Below are 18,418 nucleotides of genomic sequence, written 5' to 3'. Positions count from 1 at the left end.
TAACCATTATGATTCAACATTCATCCTTGCTAATGTGCTAGTTTTAATTCATTCATTTTCACTGCTCTGTAGTAAACCATTAAATGACCAAACTTATGACTTACCTATCCCACCACTGATGAACATGTTAGTTGTCTCAGTACTTTGTTCTTAGGAGCCACACCCCTTTAAACATTATTGTGGGGCAGCCTGGGTGGCTCAGCGGTTTAGTGCTGCCTTCAGCCCAGGGCGTGATCCTGGAGACCCCAGATCGAGTCCCACATCAGGCTCCCTGCATAGCCTGCTTCTCTCTCTGCCTCTTTCTCTCTCTGGTCTCTCATGAATAAATAAACAAAATATTTTTTAAAAAAAAAAACATTATTGTGTATACATTCTGGGGCACACATGTGATAGTATCTCAAGTTACAGACCTAGAGGTGGAGAATACTGATTATTGCAGATGGAATGACTTGAGGAAGGAGATAAAGAAACAGTATCTAGCCTTTTGAGGCAGCTCTCCAAGGACGTCATCACTATCTACAGAAGTCTCTGACATGACAACTGTCTTTCAAGGCCTTCTGATAGGTGGGTGGTCCACTGGGAATCATTCTAACAGACGGTAGCTCATTCCTCAGCCTTCTCCCATCCCTACTTTTTGGAATGAAAAATCAAAATCATGGCCTGGCTTCTATCAGGAACCTCCTCTTTGCCACAGAGCAGAAGAGCAGACTCATTGGTGCTTCCCAAAGAATTAGCCTTTAGGGGAAGCCTGGTGGCTCAGCGGTTTAGCGCCGTCTTCAGCCCAGGGCGTGATCCCGGGTCTCCAGGATCGGGTCCCACATCAGGTTTCCTGCATGGAGCCTGCTTCTCCCTCTGCCTGTGTCTCTGCCTCTCTCTATCTGTTTCTTGAATAAATAAATGAAATCTTAAAAAAAAAAAAAAAAAAGAATTAGCCTTTAGGATGGACAAGAAGCTGACAACATTTTCTACTACGTAGCTGACTCTCCTTTGTCTTCTTCCTTACTCTTCCAGGCTCCAACATGTGAGTTTACCCCTCCCACAAGTTAGTTGTATTTTAAAAGTTGACCAAGTAAGAAGGAACCTGATGAGTGCAGATGGTGGTTTAGGCTCCAGTCAGACCAAGGGGAATGCAGTTTCTACATTATCATGCAGTGTAGAAATGTCTTTGTGTTTTTAGCTGGGCTCTCAGCTCCCTGCTACTGTCTAACTTTCTGTTTATTCATTCACAGAAATCTTAAAGAAATGATCTTTTACAAAGCTATATATTGAAAGGGAAACTAAGGAAACTAAGGAGTGTCCCTGGAGGCATGAGCTGGGCGTCCTTCTGTCTCATATCCTTTGGCATGGAGTTATTTGTGGGTGCAGAGAGGCAGCATTTCCTTTTTACAAGCAGAAAACAATTCCAGTCATGCAGAGTCCATCCCACTCCAAAGGATAGGGTCAAAAATACATCTCTGTTAGTAACCGTGATAGATATTTTACAAAACATATCCACACCACTTGGCAATGTGACTTTCCTATCAGGAAGTGGGGTCAACAGCCTCATCATTGGAATCTGGGCTGGCAATGTGACTTGCTTTGGCCAATAGAATGTAGAAGAAATGACAATATGCCAGTTCTAAGCCTAGCCCTTCAGAAGGCCTCACAAGCTTCCAGTCCTCTTGGAATCCTGAGCAGCCATGAACAAACTGGGCTAGTGTGCTGGAAGATGAGAGACCACATAGAGAGAGACAGCCTGATGCAGCTGAGGTCATGAGACTGGCCAGACCAGCAGCTTTCACATGAGCAAGTCCAGCTGAGACCAGAAGAACCACACAGCCAAACCAGCTCAAATTGCCCACATTCAAAATCATGAGCTAAGTGAATTGTTGTCTTAAACCACTGTTTTTAGGTGCATTTAGGTGCATTACACAGGGTAGTAACTGAGCAAACATTGTTCAATCTTTCTTCTTGCCCATAGAAATGGGTGCCAAACACATCTGGATACATTTGGCCTTGTATCTCTGACCCGAACCTAATTTCCACTATCATGTCAAAGAGCTCTGCTACCAGAGACTGCAAACTGGTTGCCTAAAGGGTCTAGGGAGGAATCTAAATGAGTGAGTTGAGCCTGAAGGGGCTTCAGTGAACAGATGAACTTTATGAAGAAGGACAGCCTCCAATCTACTCCAGCCTATTTTTATTACATAGGAATGGGATTCCAGTGTTTTCAAAGCTTTCTATTTTGCCCCCCAAAAAGCTGAAAATTCATATTTTCCTGTAAATTGTTCATATTTTTTAAAAGATTGGCATCTAAGAATTATTTTAATGCTGAAGAGGACAAACACAATATGCCAGCCTATGAGATTTCAGATTTTAAGCTCTACCAGACTCAGATGTATCTCCTGTGCCTCCTGCACGTGGCCCATTTGTTCTGAATTTTTACACCTTTGCTCATGGGATATGCTTTACGAAGGGTACACTAACACCTCTACATGTTGCTTTTTTTTTTTTTTTCCAGGACTCATCCCAACTCTTTCAACAGCAAATGTGCTGGGCATTGTTCCAATCACTGAAGAAACAACAGACAAAACACATTTGGAGCTTATATTCTAGTAATCATCTCTGGGGAATAAAATTATGGCTTATTTCTATTTTTTAACTTTTTACTTATTCTTGATTTTTAAAAAATCCAGAACATATTTTTTCTATAAATAAAAACATGGAGAAAAATATGACAAGTCAAACACCTAAAATTATCATTTTGGGGATGTCTGCGTGGCTCAGTCAGTTAAGCATCTAAAACTGGATCTTAGCTCAGTTCTTGATCTCAGGGACATGAGTTCAAGTCCTCTGTTGGGCTCCAGGCTGGGCATGGAGCCTACTTTTTTTTTTTTAATTTTTAAAAAAGATTTTATTCATTTATCCATGAGAGACACAGAAAAAGAGAGAGAGAGAATGGCAGAGACCTAGGCAGAGGGAGAAGCAAGCTCCATGCAAGGAGTCCAATATAGGACTCGATCCTAGATCCCGGGATCATGTCCTGAGCCAAAGGCAGAAGCTCAACCGCTGAGCCACCCAGGTGGCCCTGGAGCCTACTTTTCTTTCTTTCTTTTCTTTCTTTCTTTCTTTCTTTCTTTCTTTCTTTCTTTCTTTCTTTCTTTCTTTCTTTCTTCTTTCTTTCTTTCTCTTTCTTTCTTCTTTCTTTCTCTTTCTTTCTTCTTTCTTTCCTTTCTTTCTTTCTCTTTCTTTCTTTCTTTCTCTTTCTTTCTTCTTTCTTTCCTTTCTTTCTTTCTCTTTCTTTCTTTCTTTCTTTCTTTCTTTCTTTCTTTCTTTCTTTCTTTTTTTTCTTTCTTCTTTCTTTCCTTTCTTTCTTTCTTTGATTTTATTTATTTATTCATGAGAGACACACATAGAGAGAAAGAGAGAGAGGCAGAGACACAGGCAGAGGGAGAAGCAGGCTCCATGCAGGGAGCCCGACCTGGGACTTGATGCCGGGTCTCCAGGATCACGCCCTGGGCTGAAGGCGGCGCTAAACCGCTGCACCACCGCGGCTGCCCAGGAGACTACTTTTTTTAAAAAAGTATTCTTTTCGAGAGCTAATCAGGTACTACTATTTTTATCTTTAAAATCCTTTGTTGTCTTTGCTGTAGGAGTGCAACAAAAGTCTTTGTTGTAGATTTATTATTTATACTCTGGCAGACCCACAGGCCGAGGGGGAGTCACTGCACAACTAATGGAACTTAATCTTCAGCGTCCTACTCTTGCACAGGGTATCTTCTAAGGCCCTGTACCTAATTTTTTCTCTAACATTATTTTTTGAAAAATTTCAAATGCACTGAAAAGTCAGTAGAATTATATTCTGAACACCAGTAAACCCCTCACCTAAACTCTACACCTGGCAATGTACTATATTTAGCGCATACTTACCCAAATACCCAAGCCTCTTTGTATACTTTTTTTTTTTTTTTTTTTTTTTGAGAGAGAGAGAGAGTGCATGCGCACATGCTAAGCAAGAGTAGGGGAACCAGAGGGACAGGAGGAGGGAGAGGAAGAGAATCTTAACCAGGCTCCACACCTGGTATGGAGCCAGTCACGGGCCTAGATCTCACAACCCTGAGATCATGATCTGAGCTGAAACCAAGAGTTGGACACTTAACCAACTGAGCCACCCAGGAGTCCCTAATCCATTCTAATTTTCATGCATTTAAAAGAAAATATCAAATATCAGTACACTTTGTTTCTAAACACTTCAGCATTTCTGTCATGAACTGGGGTTCAGTGATTGTTTATGGGGTTTTGTGGGGGAGGGTGGGCAGCTAAATTTTCCATGTTGTGAAATGCACAAATCTTAAATATATCACTTGATGAGTTTTGCCAAATGTATACACAAACGAGTAATCCAAACTCCATCAAGATAGTAAACGTTATCATGCCAGAAAATTCCATTATGCCCATACAACCCACTCCACCCCACAATTCTGATTTTTAACAGCATTTTTGAGGTATTATTGTCACACAAACAATAATACTTAATGTGTACAATTTGGTAAGTTTTGATGTATCTTTATACCAGCACAACCAGCATAACAAATATACCCATCAAATCCCAAAGTGTCCTCATGCTCCTTTAAAATCACTGCCTTCCACTCCCCCCACCAGGCAACCACTGATCTGCTTTCTTTCACTATAGATTAGTATACATTTTAAAGTTCTATATAAATTAAATCATATGGTGTACAAAAGTTTGCTTTCTTTTACTCAATATAATTATTTTGAGATTCATCCCTGTAGTTGCATGTCTTGATAATTCATTCCTTTTGACTGTTGAAAATGTTTGCAATGTATGGATTTAACATAATTTATTTTTCACCTGTTGATGAAAAGTTGAGTTGTTTATCATTTTTGGCATTTACAAATAAGGCTGCTATGAACTTTCAGGTGTCTTTATTTGAACATATGCTTTAATTTCTCTTGGGTAGGGCAGCCGCTGTAGCTCAGCCGTGTAGTGCTGCCTCCAGCCCAGGGTGTGATCCTGGAGACTGGGGATCGAGTCCCATGTCAGGCTCCCTGCATGGAGCCTGCTTTTCCCTATGCCTGTGTTTCTGCCTTCTTTCTGTGTGTGTGTCTCTCATGAATAAATAATAAAATCTTTAGCAAAATAATAATAATAATAATAATAATAATAATAATAATAATAATTTCTCTTGGGTAAATAACTAGGAAAAATAGCTGGATCATATGGTAGGTGTACATTTAAAGAAACTGTCAAACTGTTTTTGCAAAATGGTTGTGCCATTTTCCATTCCACTGGGAGTATAGAAGAGTTCTAGTCCTCTATATCCTTGCCATCATTTGGTATGGCCAGGCTTTATAATTTTGGCAATTCTAATAAGCACATGATGAGTGGTATCTCACTGAGCCTTTAGTCTGCATCTCCTTAATGATTTAATAATAATGTCAAGTAGCCTTTCATTTAATTTGTTTTCTATACCTCTTCTTTGGTGACGTGTCTGTTCAAACCTTTTGCCCATATTTAAATCTGGTTGTTTTGTTTCGCTATTGAGTTTTGAGAGTTCTCTGTGTATTGTGGATACAAGCCCTCTTTCAGATAAATAATTTGCAAATATTTTCCACCTGTACGCAGTTCGTCTTTTCATTTTCTTAACAATGCCTTTTGAAGAGTAGAGTTTTTGCCTAACCTAAGGTCATGAAGATTTTCTCCTGCTCTCTTCCAGAAGTCTTTTTCTTTTTAAATTTTATTTATTTATTCATGAGAGACACACAGAGAGAGGCAGAGACATAGGCAGAAGGAGAGCAGGCTCCCTGCAGGGAGCCTGATGCAGGACTCAATCCCCAGACCCAGTGATCACGACCTGAACCAAAGGCAGATGCTCAAACCCTGAGCCACCTAGGTGCCCCTCTTCCAGAAGTGACATAGTTTTAGAATTTACATTAAAGCCTATGATCTTTTTGCTATGGGAATCAGCAAAAGGACTTCAGGATGACACTGTTCTGGTTGTCAATATTTGGTGTCATTCTTTTCCCCCAAACTGTTTTGAAGCTCTGCATTATTTTGCAGTTTCATAGATTTCCTGCACTTAAACAAAGACGTTTTCATTTGAGTCCAGCTACCTAATTTTGCTATGCAAAAAAATGATATCCAGGGGTACCTGGGTAGTTCAGTTAGTTAGGTATCAGACTCTTGGTTTTGGCTCAGGTCATGATCTCATGATCGCAGGATAGAGCCCCCGACCGGCTCCAGGCTCTGCTTGGAGTCTCTTGAGATTTTCTTCCTTTCCCTCTGCCCACCTCGTCCCTCTCTAAAATAAATAAATAAAATATTTTTAAAAATAAAAACAATGAGATCCAAAAATGGGCAGCACCTTATAGATATTAAGCTGTTGGTTGGGGGAGGAGAAAGAGAACCCGGGTGTCCTGAAGTCCTATCAAGTTGTATTATCTGGGGCACTATTATATGTATCACAGCACTCCCCTTACTGTATTTCTTATTATGGTCATTTATGGACTGTGCACCATTTCTCAAACTGTTCCTCTAAAGTGGATAGATGTTAGCTGTAATATCAGCACCTCAGACAGTCCTGTCTGACCCTTCAATTGAAAGTAACTTTCCGGGATCCCTGGGTGGTGCAGCGGTTTAGCGCCTGCCTTTGGCCCAGGGCGTGATCCTGGAGACCCGGGATCGAGTCCCACGTCGGGCTCCCGGTGCATGGAGCCTGCTTCTCCCTCTGCCTATGTCTCTGCCTCTCTCTCTCTCTGTGTGACTATCATAAAAAAAAAAAAAAAGTAACTTTCCTAAGCACTTCCCGCTCATGTCCCTCTGCTTTGCTGTTTTTATGATACTTACTACTTGAGATTATCTAATTAATTCTTGATTATTGGTTGATGATTTGCCTCTCCTTAGGAAAATAGAAGAGTTTTTTGTTTTGTTTTTCTGGCTTGTATTTTTATTCTGTTTTTAGGGGTGAAATTCCCACCTTTTTTTTTTTTTTTAATGATAGTCACACACAGAGAGAGAGAGAGAGGCAGAGACACAGGCAGAGAGAGAAGCAGGCTCCATGCACCGGGAGCCCGACGTGGGACTCGATCCCGGGTCTCCAGGATCGCGCCCTGGGCCAAAGGCAGGCGCCAAACCGCTGCGCCACCCAGGGATCCCCTCCCACCTTTTTCTTTAAAAAAAAAAAACAAAAAAACAAAAAAAACAAAAAAAACCCTCTTATCTCCAAACATCATTTATTATGCTAATTCTTTTCTTTTATTGAGAGAGAGAGCGAGCACATGAACACGAGTGGAGAGCAGAGGGAGACGGTGAGAGAGAACCTTAAGCAGATCCATGCCCAGCACGGAGAGCAGCGCTTGATCTCACAACCCTGTGATCATGACCTGAGCGGAAATCAGGAGTCAGACCAACTGAGCCACTCAAGTGCCCTAGAAGTTCTCTAGGTCAAGGTTTTCTCTGTCTTATATACCATATCCATATTATACAGACCAGAGCCAGGATTATAGTAATTGTTGAACAAATATTTGCTGACTGAATGAGTGAATGAATGATGGTACTCATAATGGTAGAGGAAAATTAATGACTTTCCTCAGAGCCTGAGCATAAAGTTTTCCACTAAAACTCTCTTTTGGTATCTTTTGTTTAACTTTGATAATTCTTTCAAATTTTACATTTGAAATTACATTCAGGCCTTAATTATTATCATCCAGTATAGAACTCATTAGTCATGTCTTTTGGTGGAGAAAAAGAAAAAGACATCCATCCAAACACCTCTTCTATGAAGTAATTCTTAGTGCATTTTTTTGGTCTTTTTACAAATGAGCCATTAGACATGTTGGTATTTAAATAGTCACCCATAAAAGTGGGAATATCACCCCCTAAAATGGGACATAGCCAACACCTTCTCCCTCTAGCTATATATAACTCTTGGAAGTTGGAGACAAGACTATAAATTTCTGGCGTGTATCTTTATTCTGTTTCTCTCCTAGCTAATAAACATGGCCATTGGGTGAATGAATATCAGAATCATTTAGAAACATCCTGTATACTTCTCACAAAGTAGCCCTTCCTGTTTGTCCAATTTATTTACCTTGTGATAATTTACCTATTTTTATTCATTTTTTTTTCAAAGAATCACTCAGTATGTGATGATGTGTTAATGCATTCATTAACATGGGAAGCAATTCAATATATATTTTAAGATTAAAACACTATCCCAACCTATAACACTATCCCAACCAATCTAAAATAGATTTAGATAGATGAAGATTTTAAACAAAACTTTGTTTTAAGTTGATGACTTCTCTGGATAGAGACGATTTTTCTATTTTGCTTCTCTGTACCCTTTAATTTTTCTCCACTGAACATGCAGGATTTATATGAGTGCAGACGTTTTTCATTCTATAACATACATGTTTGTGTACAAAAGAAAGTTTCGTTTCTCCTCATATTATACACGCCAGGGCTTAGTAGCAGGTTCCTTAGATGGCACCAAAGGAAGAAAAAAATAAAAATGCTAATACCGACTTTAGTGGCAGTTTCAGAAGAGAAAATAATTGAATTATCCATGACTTTCAATTATTTATGCCCTCCTCTGCCATCAATTCCACCGAAAATTGACAGCTGAGTAAATAAAATGTTGGCAATGTGCAGTCTCTGCCTGAGGTTTAGATTTTCTAGGTCTTCCTGGAAGTGGGATTTCGACTTTCAGTGAGATTCCTCAAAAATGTTTGCTGTTAGGTCACGTGACGATAGTTTATAGTAGCAGGCAATTTATTGCAATGGTTTTGGGGATTAAAGACATGGTGTAGGTCAGTTGTTTTGCATGAGCTCTTCAACGTCTGGAGAGGATATACAAGAACGCGATGGTCCCACGCCGCAGGCTCCCGAAAGATCTTATCCTTACAACTTTCTCCCGCCAGAAAGTTCAAATAAAGAGTGGTGAAACCCTGGTTCCGCTTTCCTCCTTGTGGGCTGGGCACCAGGTGACTGACGCAGGGTTCTACCAATCGTCCGAGACCCCGTCACACGACAGTTTACGAAGGGCCAGCCAATGAGAGAGCCGCTTTTTCAGGGAGCGGCGACCAAGAGAAGAAGAAGAGAGGCTATTGGCCGCCGTCCAGGACTGCTGCCCAATAGGAGCAGGCCCCGCCCGCGACTCAGGCGGGCCGCATGAGATGCTCAGGAAGTGGCTGTTGGCCCGGGTCCCGGCGAGCTGTTTCAAAGAAGCGGCCGCCTCTGCGGCGATTTGGCAAGCCCCGCAGCGCCCTCCCAGCCCCAGGTAAGATGGGCGCTTGCCTCCGTCGGGGCCTTGGGCCTCTGGCTCCAGAGTAGCTTCCCGGGCGGGACTCGTGGTTGCGGGGTCTGAGAACGCCCCACGAGCGGAGCCGCGCGCGGGCACGGACCCCGGCGGCCTGGGGAGGTTCGGCTCCGGGTTGCCCAACCGTCGGGCCCGAGGCGCCCGAACCCGAGCTCTCTCGGGCTTGCTCGGGGAGGCGCCCGAGGGGGGGGGAGGCCGCCGCCGGCCGCGCTCGGGGGAGCCCAGCCTCCCACTCTTCAAGTCCCAGCGCTCTGAGCTTGAGCGCCCATTCCTTGCGCTGCTTTCCGGTTCACCGAGGAACCCGCTCTTTGTCACCCAGCTTCATCTCCCAGCGACACTGTGGCGTAAATACTCTTATTATCCCGGTTTTAGAAGCCAACAAGATGAACAGAGCGGCCAGGAAACCCGCCCAAGGTGCCGCGGGTGGTACGCGCCGGGCGGGGGGCGGGATTTGAACCGAGTGGGCTCGCCGAGGTGTTGGGGGGCGGGGGCGGGCCTTAGCCGGTTGATTGGCGGCCGTCGTCCCGCCTTTTGCGCACGTCGATCTGAGTAACAAAGCTTGGAACGGTGACGCGGTGGGAGGTTACTGTTGGAGCGGCCACTCTCGCTGCCCGCGCTTGTTTGGCGCGAGGAGGTCAAGGCCGAGGCTGCTCGAGATCGGCTCTCTGCCTTATTGTTCTAATCAGAACTGACAGATGATGGGAAGAAATTTCCTGTCTAATATTTAACCATGTGAAAAGTGTAGAGAATAATAAAAAAAAAAAAAAGAAAAAGACCTGTGCACTCAACATCTAGATCTAACAAATCTTGGCCTTGACCTTTTGCTGTAATTATATAATTGCATCCTTTAAAAAAAAAAAAAAAAGTATATGTAGTTGAAGCCCCATGTGTATCTCTGAACTCTCCTCCAGAATTTATTTTTCATGCTTGTTTTGTACTACTCTTGTATATTTTTAAGTCCAGTTAATAGCATGGTTTTGCATGTTTCTAAGTGTCCTAAGAATGGGATTGTAGCAGATTCCTTTATATAACCTGCTTTTTTCTGTTTGATGTAATTTTGGAGAAAATTTACTGTGTTGGAATTTTTTTTTTTTCCTGTGTTGGAATTCTTAATGGGAAGAGAGCTTATGGTTCCATCTTGACCAAAGGTTTTTTTATTATTATTATTATTTTTAATTTATTTATGATAGTTAGAGAGAGAGAGAGGCAGAGACACAGGCAGAGGGAGAAGCAGGCTCCATGCACCGGGAGCCCGACGTGGGATTCGATCCCGGGTCTCCAGGATCGCGCCCTGGGCCAAAGGCAGGCTGCGCCACCCAGGGATCCCTTGACCAAAGGTTTTGTTTTACTTTCTTCTCTACTTTCTGAGTTCACTTTCTGGGAGTTCAGTTCATCAAATGTCCCACATTTTAATTTTATTACTGCCTTTTTCAACTGTCTCTTACTCTGCTTTGTGGAAGAGTTCCTTTATCTTCAAATCTTTCTGGTAAATATTTTATTTTGACTGTCATGTTTCATTTCCAAGAGCTCTTTCTTGTTTTCTAATTTGTCCTTTTTCCCCCTGGCATTCTTTTCTTCATAAGTTTGGGGGAGTTTTTGTTCTGTGTTTGGGTTTGTGTTTTTGGTTTTTGTTGTTTTTTGTTTTTTACAGTTTTTCTTGCATTGTTTTCCCTTCCAAGTTTCTTCTGTTTGTCTGCTTTGGTCTCTTTCTCTCATATTGGAGGCTTTGCTCAAATGTCAATTGATCCTTGCCTATTTGTTTTAAAGGGGGGAGCCCCTCCCTCCCCTACAAAGCTGATTGGGAGCTCTGTTTGAGTGGCTAAACCATATATAACAACCATTGGGCTTTTACTATTAAAATGGTACTCCTTGACTCCTACTCCCCAAGGCAAATAGCAGGGTATTTTATTTATTTATTTATTTATTTATTTATTTAAAAGGTTTGTTTGTTTATGAAAGATACAGAGAGAGGCAGAGATTTAGGCAGAGGGAGAAGCAGGCTCCATGCAGGGAGCCTGATGTGGGACTCCATCCCAGGACCCCAGGATCATGCCCTAGGCCGAAGGCAGACGCTAAACCGCTGAGCCACCCAGGCGTCCCCACATTTATTTATTAATTCATCCATTCATTTATTCATTCTCCCATATGCTAGAATGTAAAATCTGTTACACAGCTTTATCCTGTCATCACCTCTGTAGAGTATCTGACTACTTAACAGGTATTTAATAAATATTTCTTGAATGGATTAACATAATGGAATTAGAGACAAGAAACAAATAATGAAGGGGACATGCCAGGCCCTTGATAAGTATGTATGTATGTATGTATGTATTTATTTATTTATTTATTTTGATAAGTATTTATTAAATGGGCTAACAAATAACATTAGAGATGGGAGACAAAAAAGGACAGAGCAAATAAAGTTTGGTCAGCCTTTTTGGACAAATTAGGTAAATTTCAATTTTGAGTTAGTATTGAGTTAATTTTGCAACTGTAAAAGTGTCCTTTCTCTATTTATCCTTTGTAACTTGGTGCTGTGAAGTTAAATATTGCCTACTAAAATCAAATACAGGGGGATCCCTGGGTGGCTTAGCGGTTTGGTGCCTGCCTTTGGCCCAGGGCGCGATCCTGGAGTCCCAGGATCGAGTCCCACGTCGGGCTCCCGGCATGGAGCCTGCTTTTCCCTCCTCCTGTGTTCCTGTGTCTCTGCCTCTCTCTCTCTCTCCCTCTCTCTCTCTGTCTATCATAAATAATAAATAAATAAATAAATCTTAAAAAATAAAATACAGTATTATATGCATTTGTTTTAGTGAATATCTGTGATTGGGTCACAATAAAGAGCTGCTAGAGGTCTGGGAAATTCCTTTCAAACACAAAAGTTCAGTCTTATTATTTCATAGATCTTTCTGTTTTAGAAGATAGTGCTATGATCACATGCCTTTTTGTTTTCAAAGGGCAAACTGGTTAACTAGTTATAAGTACTTGTTATGGAGAAAAAAGTTACTGATTACCAAACACTTCTGACTTAAAGAGAAGGTTTTAGTTATTTATTTTAAGATTCTCAGTTTTGTCAAGAATGATTTTTTTAAAGATTTTATTTATTCGTGAGAGAGACAGAGAGAGAGAGAGAGGCAGAGACACAGGCAGAGGGAGAAGCAGGCTCCTCGCAGGGAGCCTGATGCGGGACTTGATCCCAGGATCTTGGATCACGCCCTGAGTCGAAGGCAGATGCTCAACCACTGAGCCATCCAGACGTCCCAAGAATGATCTTAAGCAGAAGTTCTAGAAGACTTAGATATAATTATATCATGGACATATAGCATGTTTTATCTATTTTACTGATACTTTTTATGAATGTTACTTCCCCAGTGATGGCTCACGAAGCAATGGAATATAACCTTCATGGGCAGTTAGACCATCATGTTGCAGAACAGCCTGTTCCTGCTGAAGTGGTCATCAGCCTAGAGGGACCACCCGTGCTCCAGGCTCTACCTGCAGAAGTGGTCATCAGCCAAGAGGGACCACCCGTGCTCCAGGCTCTACCTGCAGAAGTGGTCAGCAGCCAAGAGGGACCACCCCTGCCCCAGCCTGCTCCACACGTGTCTGTTGGCCTGACAGAGGAAGGGGAGCTGTTGGGAGAAGATCGTGTGGAGAGCATTAATCCAGGAGCTTCGGAGGAGCATAGTCAGCGATCTCGTGTTAACCCCCCTGTCCAAGTGTCTTCATTGGATTCGATGAACAGCTTCATCAGTGGGCTGCAGAGACTTCATGGCATGCTGGAATTCCTGAGACCTCCATCAGACCACAACGTGGGACCAGTGAGATCCAGAAGGATGAGAGGATCTTCACGCAGGTCAAGAACTACAGGGTCACAGAGGACAGACAGTACCAGGTAAAAATAATGTTAAAAATCTTGGGATTCGGGATCCCTGGGTGGCTCAGCGGTTTGGCGCCTGCCTTTGGCCCGGGGCGCGATCCTGGAGTCTCGGGATTGAGTCCCGTGTCGGGCTCCCAGCATGGAGCCTGCTTCTCCTTCCTCCTGTGTCTCTGCACACCCCCCCCCCCCCCCGGGTGTCTTATCATAAGTAAATAAATAAATCTTTAAAAAAAAATCTTGGGATTCGTGCCAGATTGGGACTATGAGCCCAGTGCTGCCAAGGTGTGGCACTATGACTTTTGGCAAGTTATATGGCCTTTCTGAACTCCCAATTCCTCACAAGTCAGGTGAAAATAAAAGGTGCTTGCCTTATTTACTCACAAAGTCATTGAGGGATAATTTACCCTGATGTGCTTTGAAAACTAGGTGGTAGTTTATCAGCAACGGTTTCTATAGGGGCTGGCACTTCTTCAGATCATTTGCATATGAAAAAAGTATATTTTGACTTAAAAGTCCACACTCCAGTTACCCAGGTTCCATTGTTCATTGGCATTCCTTGTAACGATGCAGTAGACTTTGGTGCAGTAGACTTTGGAAAACCGGCAGGCTGGACTTAGAGAAGCCTTGTGAAAAGTAAAATGTGAATTAATTTAGGGCTTATCTGACTAAGTGGGGAAACATTCCAGCCCTCCTCATCTCAGAAGGTGTTGCAGAGTTGAAAATAATTTTCTTTCATAGTTTTTCATTTGAACTTTTCTCTGAAAGAGCTTAGCTATATCAAGTCTTGACATGGTTATTTTTATAACCACCAGCTATGCCTTGCCTGTTTTTTAACTTCATCCTGCTTTATTTAAAATACTTTATTTCTTTTTTTTTTTTTTTCCATTTTTTTTTTTTTTTTTTTCATTTATTTATGATAGTCACACAGAGAGAGAGAGAGAGGCAGAGACACAGGCAGAGGGAGAAGCAGGCTCCATGCACCGGGAGCCTGATGTGGGATTCGATCCCGGGTCTCCAGGATCGCGCCCTGGGCCAAAGGCAGGCGCTAAACCGCTGCGCCACCCAGGGATCCCCCTAAAATACTTTATTTCACATTTGGCCTCCTAAATGTTTTCATAACGTTTTAAGAGATTTAACACCATGTTCATTTTATATGCAAAGGAAATTGGACCCTGAGAAAGCCTTTTGTTCAGGGTCAAGGTCGAGTTGATAAGGGAACCTGGATCTGACTCATTTTCTGTGCAGGCAGATAGAGGACACTTCAGTCACATCCATTTGTTTTCTTAACATTATGAAAATAATGAGACAATACTAAAAAGCAGTAACTAGGCCATCTATTGACTATGTCTTGGAAATAAGAAAGCCAATAGAATAATTTGTGTTCTGACTAGGGTAGCTCTGGAATTGGGATTGTGCCTTCTGATCCTCGATTCAGCATCCTTTTCCATGGATTCTGCTGATTGCTGAATGGAGGAGGGAGATGGTGCTGCTTTCCCTCTGGATCTAGTCTCTAGCCTGGTCAGTTCTGGATGTGACCTCTCAGGGATGATGTGCTTAGTCATGTGTTGATAAGAGTTTCAAGGGCATGTAACTGTTATTTTAAGGCATCATTCCCTCTGATTATGAAGGCAGAATAAGATTTCATGTTTGTGTCCTAGGTCAAGGTACCCTGTAGCAGAGTTTGGGAACCCTTTCAAAGTGTGTGGGCTGAGGGTTGAGAGTGATGGCCCCAGGAACTGGCTGACTGCCAAGAGACCTCACCATATTCCTCAGCCTTGGTTGTTCATATACTCATCCATGGGGAGAGGGGAGTCGGGGCGGAGTTGATTACTTCTGCGGGAGACTTGGGAACCCACTCATAGGGGTTTAACACTTAAAAAACAGTTGCCAGTTTACAGAGAGAACTAGAAGTGCCACAGGGATCAAAGTCTCTTTCTGGCATGGGCAGCATGATTCTCCTAAAAGAAATTTCTGATTAGAGTCTAGTCTAGAAGCTAGACTCTAATCAGAAAATTGCTTGATGCATATAGAATCTGTGCTCAGGGGGATCCCTGGGTAGCGCAGCGGTTTGGCACCTGCCTTTGGCCCAGGGCGCGATCCTGGAGACCCGGGATCGAATCCCACGTCGGGTTCCCGGTGCATGGAGCCTGCTTCTCCCTCTGCCTGTGTCTCTGCCTCTCTCTCTCTCTCTCTGTGTGTGTGACTATCATAAATAAATAAAAATTAAAAAAAAAAAAAAAAAAGAATCTGTGCTCAGGGACTGGTCTAGATTCTAAATCTAAATTACAGAATTTAGTTGTTAAAGGATATCAGTTGAGCTATTTGACTGACAGTTGTATTTGTCTCTACCAAAGGAATAAGCCTAAAGGGCTAGAGATTGTGTGGTTCAATGAAGAAAACATGGATTCTGGAGCCAGATAAATGTGGCCTTAAAACTTTTTTTCCCCTAAATACTGTGTTGTAAGCAAATTCCACACTAAATTCACAAAAAACAGGAGCTTTTCCTAGTACTGATTGCTTTTTTTTTTTTTTTAAGATTTTATTTATTTATTCATGAGAGACACACACACACACAGAGAGAGAGAGAGAGAGAGAGAGGCAGAGACACAGGCAGAGGGAGAAGCAGGCTCCATGCAGGGAGCCCGACACGGGACTCGATCCCAGGACTCCAGGATCATGCCCTGGGCCAAAGGCGGCGCTAAACCGCCCAGCCACCCAGTCGTTCCACCTACTGAATTTCTTTTTTTTTTTTTTTTTTTTTTTAAGATTTTATTTATTTATTCATGATAGTCACACAGAGAGAGACAGAGAGGCAGAGACACAGGCAGAGGGAGAAGCAGGCTCCATGCACCGGGAGCCCGATGTGGGATTCGATCCCGGGTCTCCAGGATCACGCCCCGGGCCAAAGGCAGGCGCCAAACCGCTGCGCCACCCAGGGATCCAACCTACTGAATTTCTTAACGTGAATTCTTCATTATGGTGTTTGGCACTTAATCACCTGACAGACCCTTTCTGGGTCAGGTGTTGAGAGCCTGAGCCAGGGGGAGCAGCTTTTGCCTCAGACTCCACTGAGAAGCCAAAGTTGGGGGAAGCTGAGTAATGAGATATTTTTCCAAACAGCTTCTCAGCCAAGATCACAAACACCTTTCCTGTTTCTTTGTTTGAGGCTGCTTGATTCTGGCTGTCAGCGTCACTCATTCATCAAAAATTTCTAATATTCCACTATGTGAGAGACTGAACTTTGCCTGGAGATATATTGTGAACAGGACAGATAAGGGTACCTGTTCTCATGGAGCTTATGGAATGTAGGACTACTGAGGGTAAGCAAGGGGCAAGAACTCATTATACTATTATTTAATTCAGAGATGATGAGTGCAGGCAAAGAGGAGGATCTCTTGTTGTGAAGGTTGCACTCCCAGAGAGAAAACCTAGGTCTGTCTCCTAATGATGATAGTTCCTCTTTCCTTTGTCCCCACCTGACCTTGGAAATGGCTTTTGCTATATTAATGTTAATTAGTGGGGTTCTTTTAACCACTTAATTATTAACCAGTTTCTATGCAGCATGCTCATTATGCATCTCAGTAGCCTAATGAATGGCTTAACTTTAGTCTGGATTTCATTTGATTAAAATGACCTTAGGAGATACTGTTCTTATGTGCTTGTTGTCATGGTAGTCATAGCTGCTATTAGCACACAGTTGCCGAAATTAGCTGGTAAACTTACTTGTTAGCATTTTTTAAAAAAAGAAAACCTGACATCAGCAAAAAAATAAAGACCTCCAAAAAAAAAGAGCAAAGTTTATAAGACTCTGGAAATTAAGTAAATGCTTAAAGTAATTCAGGGAATAAATGTTAAAAAAAAACAGCTGAACATCAGAACAGTAAGCTTCAGGCATTCCCTGTTCCCATATCGTTCTCCACCTCGATGGTAACTGTGAAAACCAAGTGCCTGACAGCCACTTAGAGGGAGTAGATTGGGATTCGAGCTCCTTCAAAGCTTCGTTCCCAGAGAATTCTCTTTCTTTGGTTTCCTGGAAGATCCCACTTACAGAGTTCTTTCTGACTTAGCACTCTTCCCAGTCTAAAAAGCTGAAAGCCTTTTCCTCAGGCTGCCTGAGGTTGTGCAAAACCACGGGGGGAATCTAAACTAAAACATTTAAAAGGAAAAGCTGAGAAATGAGATCTTCATGGAGTATTGAAAAGCTCTGACATATTCTTGGAAATCTAGAAGGCTGCATACATGTCTAGGGCCGTGTACAGCTGTGCTCATGCCCAGGAAAGACCTAAGAAGGCACTAACTTCTCAATCCTGGCTGATCTTGGGGCTCTGCACAATCAAGAAGAATTGTTGCTTGTCTGGCTAGTTCCTGAAGGTTTGCCCCAACATACACACACAGGTCAGAATGCATTTGAGTGGCCTGTTCAGAGGTTTGTTTGGTTTGTTTGCTGAAAGAGAGCACTTGTGTTTGGGGATGGGGAAGGGCAGAGGGAGAGAGGTAATCTTAAGCAGGCTCCACACCCAGCATGGAGCCAGATGCAGGGCTCTAACTCATGACCCTGAGAGCATGACCTGAGCCAAAATCAAGAGTCAGACACTTAATCACCCAGGTGCCCCCAACCTGTTCAGAGTAATAAAAAAAAAAAAAAAAAAAAGGTAAGAATTCTGTGTCATGCAGAACTATCCCTCAAATATGAAGGAACAATGAGGCATTCTAGGATTAAAAAAAAAAAAAAAAAAACACAACCCAGAATTTCTTTAGAGGAAACCTAACCTACAAGAATTACTAGAGTCCTTAAAGAACAACCCCCCCCCAAAAAAAGAACACCAGACATAAATTGAATCCACATGAAGAAATAAAGAGCACTAACAAAGATAACTACGTAAATAAATATAATAGAAAATACACATGGGTTTTTAATTTGTAATTTTTTTTCTTTCTAATTTAGAAAAAGCAGCATAAAAAAATAACTGTAGGGTACCTGGATGGTTCTGCCTGCTAGGTGCCCCTATCTGTGTTTTATTTTAAAATAAAAAGGTTTTAGGGGTGCCTGAATGGCTCAGTTGGTTAAGTGTCTGCCTTCAGCTCAGGTCATGATCCCAGGGTCCTGGATCCAGTCCCTCATGGGGCTCCCTGTTCAATAGGGAGTCTGCTTCTCCCTCTGCCCCTCCACCCTGCTCATGCTTGCTTTCTCTCAAAATAAATAAATAAAATCTTTAAAAAA

The 18,418-nt window shown here is 42.4% G+C and overlaps 1 protein-coding gene across 4 annotated transcripts in view; it reads left to right on the top strand.

The window, feature by feature from the left end:
* The first annotated feature begins 9,125 nt into the window (after window positions 1–9,125).
* Window positions 9,126–18,418, top strand: part of RFWD3 (ring finger and WD repeat domain 3) — a 40,811-nt gene continuing 31,518 nt past the window's right edge. The window contains exons 1-3 of one of the 4 annotated variants that reach the window (XR_013375400.1): window positions 9,173–9,281; window positions 10,511–10,657; window positions 12,690–13,212. Coding sequence is in view for 3 of the 4 variants with exons in the window: in XM_077890474.1 (XP_077746600.1) it covers window positions 9,173–9,281; window positions 12,690–13,212 (632 nt within the window). In the remaining variant the exon portion in view is untranslated. Of the gene's footprint in view, window positions 9,282–9,494; window positions 9,735–10,510; window positions 10,658–12,689; window positions 13,213–18,418 lie in introns of those variants that run through there. The other 3 variants (XM_077890467.1, XM_077890474.1, XM_077890478.1) reach the window with 3 other exon arrangements.

This window comes from Canis aureus, chromosome 3 (genome assembly GCF_053574225.1).
Source record: "Canis aureus isolate CA01 chromosome 3, VMU_Caureus_v.1.0, whole genome shotgun sequence".
Lineage (NCBI taxonomy): Eukaryota > Metazoa > Chordata > Mammalia > Carnivora > Canidae > Canis > Canis aureus.
This window is presented reverse-complemented; position numbering and strand designations above follow the sequence as displayed.